Source organism: Limulus polyphemus, unplaced genomic scaffold (genome assembly GCF_000517525.1).
Source record: "Limulus polyphemus unplaced genomic scaffold, Limulus_polyphemus-2.1.2 Scaffold668, whole genome shotgun sequence".
NCBI classification, from domain to species: Eukaryota; Metazoa; Arthropoda; class Merostomata; order Xiphosura; family Limulidae; genus Limulus; species Limulus polyphemus.
The window spans coordinates 430609-444334 of NW_013666278.1; the positions used below are offsets into that span (position 1 = coordinate 430609).

The 13726-nt window shown below is 35.0% G+C and overlaps 1 protein-coding gene across 1 annotated transcript in view; it reads left to right on the forward strand.

Moving 5' to 3' along the window:
- The window catches only part of LOC106459854 (neuron navigator 3-like), a gene marked incomplete at its 3' end in the record, with an annotated part of 119620 nt that overhangs the window by 84864 nt on the left and 21030 nt on the right, over positions 1-13726 (forward strand). Inside the window, exon 11 of the mRNA XM_013919526.2 lies at positions 10261-10344. Coding sequence (XP_013774980.2) covers positions 10261-10344 — 84 coding nt within the window. The remainder of the gene's footprint in view (positions 1-10260; positions 10345-13726) is intronic.

The window sequence follows — 13726 nt, forward strand, 5'->3', positions numbered from 1 at the left end:
AAATCCAAAGTACAATTTAACTACTAAATTTAAAGTATCATGTTAACTCAGTTTCAAGCTATTTGAAATTCTAATACGTAACAGTGTATACATGTTATGAGTAATCACATGTAAAAAACAAAACTAGGTGTCTAGGGTTTGAGGTATCCTTATTTAAGGTGCATCCTGAAAAGATACGAACTTTTCGCAACTTAGTACTCAACTGCTTATGGTGAAGCTTATTGTAAGTCTTGTATTTATTGCGTCACAGCAAGTAGCAGAAATAGGCTTAAATTAAATAAACCTTAAACTAATAAAACTAGTTACATTGTGAATACGGATTGACAGTTTTAATACAGTTATGCTTAGTTTACTGACATATCTTCCTGTAAATGCTTACATGTATATATATATATATATATAGAAAAAGTTAACCTAAAATAAATTTTGCAGATATATTAATATCCCTATTATTTATGCTCTAAGATTTATAATTAGGCAATTTTTTTGACGATTTCGTTAAAGAAACACGAATGTGTGTGGATTATTAAAACGTACTTGCACATTCACCCAATAGAGCATCTGGCACATTTGTAAACTGTGTATAGAATAAAGAAAATTTGAACGGTAATAAACGCGAGCTCATAAACTGTTAGGTCACAGAATTAAATACTGGAAGATGATGTAAAAGTAAAGATCTAAGTGTGAATATTAAAAGCTAAATTGCTGTTGTAAAGCAGGCCCGGCAAAGCCAGGTGGTTAGGGCGCTCGATTCGCTTCGAATCCCCATCCCACTAAATATGCTCGTCCTTTCAGCAGTGGGGGCGTTATCTTGTAACGGTCAATCCCATTATTCGTTGGTAAAAGAGTAGCCCAAGAGTTGGCGGTGGGTGGTAATGACTAACTGCTTTCCCTCTAGTCTTTCACTGCTAAATTAGGGACGGCTAGCGCAGATAGTCCTCGTGTAGCTTTGCGCGATATTCAAAACAAAAACAAATAAACTGTTGTAAAGCCAGTAAAATACGATATTTTTTAGGCAAAAACTAAGGTGTAGGCTTACGAAAGAGATAGTTGATGTTCAAGCGTATTTTAAGGTTTGTAGTAAATCTTTGTTTTAAAACTTGAAAGAATTTGAAATGTTTTATTTTTTGTTTTCTCCATTTAAAATTCTTGTTTGAACCTTCAACTTAATACTTGTTATCTACTTCGTTTTTTTTGTTTTTTTAACTAACCTTGGTGATAATTTCTTAAAACTGTTTTTGTCAGTGAAATATTCCATCTAATCTTGCACATAAAAAATCACAGTGATTCTTGGTGTATGTTATCTTTCAAAACGTGAGGCTCCATAATAAGATTCAGATAAGGATAGCAGAAACATAGGAGTCAGACTCATAATTTGAGGTAGCATCTTACGGGGTGGTCATACCGCCCCACAGTATGGGAAAATACCCTGGTTGTCCGCGGGGCGCCATTTCTTCAGCATCGCCAGGGGTGGCTTGTTTCCATACATGAACAAAAGTAGTCGTAGACGTTCGTTATCCACTGATTGTGACAAGTGCTCTTCATGCTTTCTAACCCTGTTATCCTTTTATGTGTTGTTTTCCCTTTTCTAAACTCGCTTATAAAACACTAGTGCGGTTTACTTCCTAGGTCATGCATATGCATTATGGTTTTCACTGTATGACAGCTGTCATTATACTCTCCTACACACAGCATTCGAAAGATTGCCGTCACATTCTCATGCCAGAAGCCAAGTGGGATAAAATTTTCTTTTAAATCAAGGCTTAATATAAAGGATTTTTAAAGATAAGAAATGTTGCGAGTATGTAAACGTAACATACAGTACCTAGCTGAAACCTTTTGCAGGTTGACTGCTGTGTTAAAATAACTTTATTCTTTCACAAAGACAGTTTTATTACAAGCAGTCACTCTGAAATAGACTCCTCCAAGGACACACATTGTAAGTCAGAGTTGTAAAGAAAGTATATAATGACTTCTACTGTTGGACAAACTGAGTTCACTAATTGGACAATTATCCCTCCTATATACACACTATTTTAAGGCCTCTTTTAAATAGAAAACACCGTTTTAATATCACGCATTTTTAGTAATTGGACGGCACAACTAATGACAAAGTTTGATACACTTCACATCGAAACTCACTCTCTTTTTTTGTTAATTTTGTAGATTTACCTGTATCGTACGTAACCACAAAATTACGTAACACTGACGCCTCAGCTTCATAGAATGTACACTTTCCTTAAGCCCAGAAAAGCCACGGTTGTAGTGTCTTGTTTGTTTGTAATTAAGCACAAAGCTACACAATGGGCTATCCGTGCTCTGCCCACCGCAGGTATCTAAACCCAGATTCTAGCGTTGTAAGTCCGCAGACATACCACTGTGCCACTGTGGGGCTTGTTGTGTCTAGCCAATATCATTATAATGCTTGCTACTTCAACTCAAACTAATCATATGTGAAACATAATTCTAAAGCAATCTTATTTTTGAAATTCTGCATACTGTAATTTTACCTAATAATTGTAACAAGTAACATTTAACAAAAAATCAGTTAACTGCTCACGGTTGTTATGATGAAATCTATTCTTGACTTTCATTGGCTTGTTCCATATGAATTCTAAAATTTATAGGATATGAGTGTTTTTGTTTTTTTTGTTGTTTAGGTAATTTATATTTGTCCTAATATGTAAGTATAGTTTAAACTAGATCTCTATATGTTGTAAGATACGGTGTCCGATAATAATGGCAGTGATAAAACTTGAACATAAAATTTTCACCTATGTATTATTTCTTTCCGTTTAGAAGAAACTGTGCCACTTTTCTTCACGTTGCATTATTGCTGATGTCATTTTCTAGAGGTTCTGTGAGACTTAGAGATATGAAACGGTGATTAAAGTGTGCGCATGCTCAAATGGCTGAACTACTCCATAAACATAAAGGACCCCCAGTGTCTTTTTTAATTGAGCTTTGAGTCTCATATCACATTTAGCTTCCCGTGCAAACAAACAAGCAGGGAGAAAATAGTGCGGTGAGGTAGTATTTTCCCAAGGGCACAACAAGCTGTTTTAAAGTCACACATGATTTATTCTTATTCCTTGTGTTTAAATAGTTATAGGATCATTGACATTTACCTGTGTACATACCATGACGTGTAACAAATATACCTAAAAATATCTAAGGCATAATGTTTGTTGTAAATTTATCAAATACCAGTAGCACATTGTTTATAATTTGTGTTAAAGTAAAACCAGTAATATAGTTTCTTGTTGGTTTTGTTGTTTTTTTACATAACAATATGTATTCTTGTTACCACAAAAAGAACTTTCGATGATTATTTAATTAAATTAGGTTTCATTATATTCCAGAAAAATACAATTTAAGTATTGTTATCAATACATTGTATAAAAATTATCACAGAATCACTGGAGCACAAATTGTTTAGTATCTGTGTGAAATGAATAATATATTGATGTAATTTTGATCATCTGCGGGACTTTATTCTTTATTAACAGCGATAAACCTAAATTTTAGATTAAGGGAGAATTGTTTTCAATAATTCGAACAAAAACATTATAATCACATGTTTAGAACATACTGTAGTGTATGTTTGAAAAGTACAATGTACACTGTATACGTGTTGTTTTTACATAGCACATAAGGAAGCTTCATTAATGCCCAAAATAGTTGTGCTTACTTCCTGAATAAGATGAAGTATTCTAAAGAAGTGTTTTTTTTTTGTTGTTGTTGTTTTTATATTATTCTTCTGAAATACTTAGGTATCAGTTGTTGGAGAAGACGGCATAGTATTTCACATAAGATCCAGCAAGTTCGTCTTATTTGAAGCGAGTTATCTCATTTAAAGACTAACTTGGTAATGAAAACGAAGAGAGCAATATAGTTAATGAGGTATAATATGCAGGTTTCTTAAGAAGACAAATCTAATCCAATTTTGTTACTAAAGGAGTGGCGTTTTCTGATAACAAAAGACAATTCTACAGACACATTCTGAAAAAGCATAAAACAATATATATATATATGTTATTTTTGTACCGATTGAACAGCGTGATGAACTTAATTCGTTATATTTATTCTCTTGTTATTTCTAAACTTCCAAGTTCATATAGAGAGAGCTAGCTGATCGTCTATAAAAACACTTTTTAACGTCAAATACAATATGTAAATAATATTGTCGCCGCACGTGCTTTCATTTGGCACTGTATCTGGTAGGTTTTCAAACACAATCAACCTGCGTGGGTGAAAGTTGAAGCCCGTATTACACAGAATAATATATGTTTATTTTTATTACTATTATTAAGTGGAAATTCCGTATAGTTAGCCTTCAAAATAAAGGTGGTACATGTGTAACATTTTATAGCTGACGTATTAACATTTTTACAGTAGTTACAAAGAGAGCGAGATTTTATTTATATATCTATTTCTTAAGCTAGAAGAATGAAAATTATATATAGTTATCCCAACTAGCTTAATATGCAAATATTTTTCTCAACAATATTAGTTTGAGACAATAACAGCTTGTGTGACTGAGATTTATGCAAGCCTGTGGTATCTAATCTTGATATTATTGTAGCGTATCTGCTTGTTTGTTAATTTCCTGTAGAAATTCTTTCCGATATACTTCAGCGATACAAGTCCTTTCTTAATTAAACTAGTTTATTCTTTCTGGATACAACTTTGTGATACACAGAATTTTCACAGTCACTTTAAACTTGACTACTTTTATGAACACACGCTATAAATCACAGTGATTCACACACTTTACTTACGGCTTGACTCGATTATCTCTATCTTCAATCTCTCGATCTATCTACAATTATATCTCCGCTTTATTTGCCGGGCTTATATACTAAAAGAGATTATTAAAAAAATATTTCTTAATTTCCGATAGAAATTCTTTCTGAGGAACTTAAGCGATACAAGTCCTTTCTTGACTAAACCAGTTTATTCTTTCTCGATACAAACTTTTAGTACACAGTAATTCCACAGTCAGTACGTTTCTCGTCACTTTAAACTTAACAACTTTTATAATACACGCTATAAATCACAGCGATTCACAATCTCGATAACTTTGCTCTCTACGAGTGTAAAACACACACACTAGAACCCCAAACAGAATCGTAAATTACCCAAAACTCACCGTAACTACTATTCGCTTTATCATCCTCTGGCTTTCCCCTGCCAGGCTTATATACTAATGACGAGGCATCTCCAAAATTCGCGAAGTTCCCCGATAATTCGAGAAATTCAGTCACGCATGCGTCAGCAACTTCACGTGACTTCCGCTGTCGTAACACTATTATGCCTCTACCCCTGTGGCCCAGCGTGAGGGCTGAAGGTTTGTAGCTCTATAACAATACCCGTGGTAGTTACAACAGAGGTAGCCCATCATGTAGTTTTGCGCGTAACAACAAACAAACAAAATAAAACTATTATCTAAATTTTAAAGTTATGAATTTTGTTACTAAATGCTGTTTGTCAGTTGTCGCAACCCATCTATGAAATTTTGCGTTGATTTAAGTGTGAGAAATTGTTGCCTGATTATTTTGATGTTGATTTTCTCACTGTTGCCTTACAATTTCAATGTCGATTTAAGTGTGAGAAATTGTTGCCTAACAATTTCAATGTTAATTTAAGTGTGAGAAATTGTTGTCATACAATTTCGATGTTGATTTAAGGGTAAGAAATTGTTGCCTTACAATTTCGCGTTGATTTAAGTGTGAGAAATTATTGCCTAATAATTTCGATGTTGATTTAAGTGTGAAAAAGTGTTGCTTTACATTTTCGCGTTGATTTAAGTGTGGGAAATTGTTGCCTTACAATTTCGATGTTGATTTCAAACGAAAGAGAAATTATTAACAATACTTTGAAATATCAAGAAATACCTTTATAATATTATATTCGTTATCAAATTTGACATCTGCGACTTTACAGAATACACATTAGTTTTACTTCTTGTAGTAAAGGTTTACTGGAATAAAATAAAAACGAGTCTATGCCCAGTGTCTGATTAATCAATAATGAGCCCCAGTGACACAGCAGTATGTCTGCGGACATACAACGCTAGAAAATGGGTTTCGATACCTGTGGTGGGAAGAGCACAGATAGCCCTTTGTGTAGCTTGGTGATTAACTACAAACAAGAAGTAAACCTATATGAAAATTAACACGATTAAGCTGGCCAGAAATTCCATATGGAATCTTTCCAACGCACAGTGCATTGCACTAGGCCTGCACGTTCTTGATTAAATTTTTCATTAAAAATAATGATAAAATGCATTTTAAGCAAAATAATAAAACTTAATAACAATATATATAAATTGTACAAACTATAAAAAATTATAATTTTTAAAACTTCTATATTTGAATTTTGCCAAATTCAGTTCAAGTATAAAACACGATTAAAACCGAAGCTTTTATGGGCGTAGCTTTGCGCGAAATTCAACAAACAAGCAAAATTTTATGACTAAAAATAATCTCGAGGGTCATTATTATATATATATATATATATATTATATTATTCTTCTTTTCTCTCTGTAAAGCATATAATACTCCTATTTACTGTATATCTATAAACCTCGTGACTTATTCAATGATGACTATCTCGCTTGTGCAGACTATGCACGTAACGCTTCACAATAACCACGTGACTTTTTGGACGATGCTTATCTGACTTACACATGTTATAAATTAAGTTTCGCTTATCGGATATCCTATCGCGCGTGTAGAGAAGTATCCACGATTGCCTATGCTAATAACTAGTATCTTTAGCTCACTATCCTTTTTCTTTTTCTTAAGTGGGCTTAAGTGGTGATATGTGTTTACCAGATAACCTTGTTATCCCACTTAATGTTATAGACTAAGGTACATATTTTTATCAACTTAAATCTGAGAACGACTGATTGTCCAGCATGACTTTAAATCATACCAACACGTTGTACAGCTGTATATAGAACGGATTAAAGTTGTCCTTGTTTCAGTCCTTCCGGATTTTAGCTCTGCAATCAACAAACTCTACTGCTATACATACTTCTCAGAACATGTTTTAACGTGATATTGTAATAAAAAATACTTTAAAATCCCGGGGTTCGATTACTCACAGTGGAAAGAACGCAGATTGACCATTGTAGCTTTGCGCTAAAAACAAAAATAACAATAAAATACTTTTTCTGATTATTCACTTTTGCAACGAATGCACCTAGAAGAAGCTAATATGATAATAGGATTTAATATGTTATCATTAAAAAAAAATCTTAATGTGTCATAATCGCTTTTAGAATTCAGCCCATGCTTAAGAGATACCTAAACTGGATTTAAAAAGAAAAAAAGCTAAGTATAGTAATTACCTAACATTAAACCCATTGGGCCTCACACATTAGTTTAATAACCACAATTTTCTGTGTTACGAAATGAATTACCTCTAGAGAAGATAATGAATTAAATTACCAGATGTTTGGATTAAGATAATAACAACGTAGAAGGCTGTTACTATATGTAGTAGTTTTTTGCTGTGTTTACGCATTCTCTTTGTTCAACTGATCTTGTAATCATGCGTTATCAATCCCGACGGATGTTTTGAGATTTGATGACAAATATCTTTATAATTGCACAATCGATTATAGCATAATCTGAAGAAGGACGACACTGGTAGGTGTAAGGAAATTAAGCCGCAGGTACATATGCGTATCGCAAGGTTTGGTGCAAAATTACATAGAAACTTTAAGTAACTTTTTAGATGTACTTTTTTGGCGTATGTGCTCGTTTTTCTTTCCGATGAACCTCAGCGATACAAGTCCTTTCTTAATTAAAACTAGTTTAATCTTTCTCGATACAACTTTGTAATGCACAGAATTTCCACAGTCACTTTGAACTTAACAAACATTATAACACACGCTACAAATGGCAGTGATTCACACACTTTTCTTACGGTGCCTACTGTTCGCTTGACTCAATTATCTATCTCTTCAATCTATCTATATCTCTTCTATTTATCTGCCTATCGTGCTGGTTTTACTCGCCAGGCTTATATATTAAAAAAGAGGGCTTTCATGATCCTTCTAGAAACTCATCACATGTTACCAGCGTCACGTGACTTCCGCTGTCGTAACATACTCTTAAATTGTCTTTCAAGTGGCGATCTTCAGAGATGTGCTTTCATGGTCAGCGGAATTTAATTTCACACAAAAAGAAAAGGCAAATTTTGAAAAATCTAGCAGAGGAATTAGACACAGATGCTAATTACTTTAATCGCAGAGCTACACAATGGGCTGTTTGCGCCCTGTCCGTCGCGGGAAATCGACTAGTGTTTTAGCGTTGCATGTCCGTAAACTTACCGCTGGCCCACTGCAGTTGATAATGGATATTAAAAAAAAACGGATAACGGTCTCTGAATATCTCAACTAATTATACAATAAAGGAAGGACATAAGAGAGAGAAAACAAAGGATAAGATACAACATAAAAATGTCTAAGATAAACATATAAGCACTGTAACTAAGTAATCATAAAGACAGTGAAATATGTAAACAAATACTTATCGTTCAAATATAAGTTTCAAAAGTCTCTTAAATTTCTGACAAAACATTTTATGTGTGAGACATACGAAGATTTACTAAAGCTGTATCAACATGAATTTCTGTCTTCGTTATCAAAAGATTGAATTTGGAAAACAGTTTTAAACTTGTTCCCTTGACCTTATATCATCCAGCTACGTTACAATTACTTTAGTAAAGGAATGTCTTAATCCCAGCTAGGGATATTTTTGGACATGAAAAAATTAGGCTCAGGCTACCTAAGTATATAGATGTGAGTCTCATAGCTATTATCTAGGACTAGGTTGTAGCATTCATGTATTTATACAATTTGCGATTCGACTTTAAAATTTCTCATGCCGATTTTTAGGAATTAGGTGAAACATTTTCAAACTGGATGAACAGACAGGTAGGTGGAGACTAGGTACTGCTGTGTATATGTATGTAGGGGGATTACTTAGTATGTATGTATGTATGATATTCACATTTTCTAGACTAGTGTAGTTGAACATAAGAAAGTCTGAGCTTTAATTAAACAATTTTGAGTTACATGACACTTTACGATGTTGTTGTAATGATACACAATTCTTATAATGTAAAGGAAAAATTTAGGTTGTAATAATAATATTTAACTATCTAGTGGAAAAAGCTAAAAAATGATTTTGAAAGTGATTATCCTGTATCGATAAGCTATTGTGTAAACTAACTTCGTCTGAGGCGTACACATGAATTGTTTGCATTTTGTTGAATTTCGCGCAAAGCTGCTCGGGGGTACCTGCGTTAGCCGTCTCTAATTTAAAAGTGATAGATAAGATGGAAGGAAGCGAGTCAAAACCGCCCACCGCCAACTATTGGGCTACTCTTTTACGAATTAAAAATAAGTTGACCGTCACATTATAATGCCCCCACAGCAGAAAGGATGGACATGTTTGGTGACAGGATTCGAACCCGCGACCCGTAGACTGCGAGTTGAGTGCCTTAACCACCAAGTCATGCCATTCCATGTATACTTGAAACGAAGGTATGTTGCTTGTTTGAAACGTCATATTTGAAACATATATCATGTTTGGCGACTTATGGCCTCTTCTTCATTATACTTTTTGTCCCCCCCCCCCTCTGCAGTGGCTCCGCCGTAAGTCTGAAGGCTTATAATGATAAAAACCTGGTCTTGATACCCGTGACGGTCACAGCACAGTTAGCTCATTGTGTATCTTTGTGCCTAATAACAAACAAAGAACTAAACATATGTATTGCTCCCGGTGGTTCAGCGGTAAGTCTGTGGGCTTATAACGCTAAATACCAGGTTTCAATAATCGTAGTAGATACAGCACAGATAACTCATTGTGTAGCTTTGCGGTAAGCGATAAACAAACAAAAACCATATTTTTGTGTGATTTTTATAGCAGGTTTAAAGAAGGGTAATAATGATTACAACCATTCGTGTATATTTCGAAGTTTTTCTAATTAAAATTTCTCAGAATCAGAGAAGAAGCTATAAAACATGATGAAGAGGGGCGAATTTCGAGCCACTGTGTAAAATGATTCTTTCTTTAACGTTAAAAGAAGCCTTTAGATGTTCTTGAAAGGTTTCCACTTTTCTTTCAAGTCCAGTTTTGAGTCGCTTTAAGAATGGACAGATGATATTTCTAAGCATGTGTTGTTGTTTCAGGATATCTTGCTTTAACTTACTATAACATCATATTTTTTTTCCTATTACAGGCTCATATGGTAGCAGCATTTGAGCAGTCGTTGTCAAATATGACCAACCGACTTCATCATTTAACAGCGAGTGCTGAACAAAAGGTAATATGCACGTTTGTCATGTTTTGGCAGTCAGATTGTACTGTTAAAATGCTATCTAGATAAATATGCCTGATTATTATCTCTCCAGGCACAAAGTGCTGTGTGTGTGTGTCCGTCTATGTGTTCGCTTTTCACAAGTAAACTTTCTGATCGATCTCAACCAAACTTGACATATCATATGGGGATTAGAGTTCAGATCTGACCACCATGTGATTTTCAACCGGAGGAGGGGGAGCTCTGTTTGTATATCCGCCATTCGCGCTTATAGTTTTCTATCAATCTCAAGCAAACTTGGCAATCACTTTCTTTAGTATCAGGAGGTAGGGTTTCATATCTGACCGTCTGTGTCATTCTCCTGGGACCCCTATGTAAACCCGTGACATTCTATTGAGCTCCCAAATTTCAGAGGCATTTTTAGGATACCACGTAAAGTAACATGGGGGGTCGGGAGTGGCGTACGGATCTTCCCCTCATGTCACTCTTCGGAAGCCTTGTCTATCTGTATGTCCGCCTTTAACACCTTCACTTTTTAACCGATCTCAGCCAAACATAAAAGCACCCTTAATGGATCAGGTCCCGTATGTCTTCCCCATGCGTTGAATGAGTACAACAGCTAGTATATATTACATATACACACATATTAGCATTAATTACTATTAGCAGAGATCCGCAAAACATTTACGGTCAAATTAGTATCTTCACTGCAACAGTTCTTTCAATACATGATTTCTAGAATAATACAAAAGAACTCTAATCTCAAATACCGAAATCTATAAGTCCACTTGTCTTGCCAGCCAGTGGCACAGCGGTATGCCTGCGGACTTACAACGCTAGAAACCGGGTTTCGATACCCGTTGTTGTCAGAGCACAAATAGTACATTGTGTAGCTTTGTGCTTAATTACGAACAAACAAACAAATAAACCACTTGTCTTAGGCCTAACTTTAGTTAAACCTTTATTAAGTACGGCCTATATTCGATAAATAGATAAATTAACACTGTAACTTGTGTACGTGTTTTGCTTTAGTTTAATTACGACTAAACTTTACCATACTTAATACTATTAATAAATGAACTTATGTTATTCTACAACCTAAAGTTAGACCCTTTTAAAAACTTTGATAAACATTTAATATGTTGTCGTACAAAATGTCTACTAAAGTCTGTTTATATCTGCCTTTTGTTAACATCCGTTGGAATGAAGCTCACTAAAATACGCGCGCATTTTCAACAGACAAAACTGAGTGATATTATATGTAAAAATAGGATTGTGTGTGTGTGTGTATGACTGCGTAGCGGAACTGTATTGTGAACTCGGACTAATAGTGCGATCATTCATAAGTGAAGCTAGTGAAAATATACGAGTTTATATTACCCCATGAATTGGACATGGCACAAAAAGAGTATGTTAATTAAACTGCGGACAATGGACCAAAGTTAACATACTGTGAGTAATGCAACAACGTAAACAAGGGTTATTACCTAGGATTCAATAATAGTTCAAACAAAATAGCAATTCCTGAGAGGGAAGAAGAGGTCAACGCTGATTCTGTCCCTCCCAGGTCCAACAAATTCGGATCTAAAAAGTCGATACAGCAAATGATTATAATATATTCCATGTACATTTCACAGTCACATTTAGGTATTTTATACACGTTGATGTTGTCTTTCTTTATTTCTTATTTATAGGATTGTACAAAATTGTATTCCAAACACAATACAGAATTATCATGAAAAATATAATCAATATGCTTGTTAAGTAATGTCATAATTGAATCTAATTTTTCGTAATGTAACATGATAATCAGTTATAGTTTTCGGTACGCATATGAACTGGGACTCAGTTTTAACTTGTACATAGCATTTGTGGTGTCAGTTTAGATTCTTTGTTTGAGGTTAAGCACAAAACTACACATTGGGTTATCTGTGCTCTGCCCACCACAGGTATCGAAACCCGGATTCTAGCGTTGTAAGTCCGCAGACATACCGCTGTACTACTGGGGGGCATCAGTTTAGAAAAAGACCCCAGAGGTGCGCAGTGCACCAGGTCTTGAAATAAAATGTAGTGCATATTGAATGAACACTAATAGACTATTCAAGTAACAACCTACCTTTTTGTTAAGGATATTACGTTTTTCTATTTAATCAGGATGGGAAATTACATCACAGTTGAAGTTCAGTTCATTGTTACTGTTAATTTACTTTCAGTTTACTGTTGATTTTTATTTAGAAGTAATAGAATATAATAGAATATCTAGTATGCATTTCATGAACAAAGTGTTACGTATCTGCTTGTTTGTTTGTTTCCGGTAGCTGTCCTCCTGTTAAACTATCATGTAACTTTCTCGGTATAACTGTTTGCCAGGTCGTCACTTTCCCTTCTACGGACAAGAATACCATTTTCAAGCTTCAACTGGTCCCATTGTGCCCAATAGTTTTTTGTCACAGGGCTTAAGCTAGACATCTTATCCCAAGCAGGGTGCAAAACACTTGTTTTAGAAAATCAATTATTGGCTTCAAATCTTGGTATTTCTCCCGCTCTGATTTAATATCTATACCTGGTTCCATTTCACCATGATCAACTCCTTCAGTCACTTTGACTTCAGCTTGATAGCACCTGGTTAGTTCAACCTCTCTTTTGCAGCAATCTCTGCAGTCATTTTTCCAGGGTCTTCGGCTCAGTCCGTCGACATTTTCATGAGATTTTCCTTCTCTGTATTCAATATCATAATTATACTGGTCTAATTTTCCGATCCAACGTGCCAGTTGTCCCTCTGGGTTCTTTAATGATCTTAACCAGCATAATGCATCATGGTCTATCTTGATGGTAAACCTAGCTCCATAGAGGTAAGGATGGAAATATTTCAGACTCTTTACTATAGCAAGGAGTTCTCTTCGTGTTACACAGTAGTTCCTCTCTGGTCACCTCAGGACCCTACTGAAGTAGGCCACCACATGTTCGTTTTCGCACACTTTCTGAGACAACACTCCTCCAATTCCGACATTACTAGCATCACAATCCAGTATGTACAGCAGTGAGGGATCTGGAAGCTTTAAAAGTGGAGCTGAGGCCAATTTTTCTTTCAATGTCTTGAAAGCATGCTGGCAAGAAATGGTCCATTCAAACTTCTGGCCTTTTTTTTTTGTCAAATCATGTAGTGTCTGCTCACATTTAGAGAAATTAGCCACTGTTATTGGTACTACTTGATGACCTGCCACAAGTGACCTTCCAATCTTCACGTCTGCTGGCCTGGATGGGTCTTCCACTGCTTCCAGAAGCATCGAGCTTTCTTGGGGATGTTCTTTTATTCTACCCCAAATTATCTTCTCTGGCATAAGGGGTATTGTAGTTGACTTAAGTGCTGTAACGTGAAAATCAACAG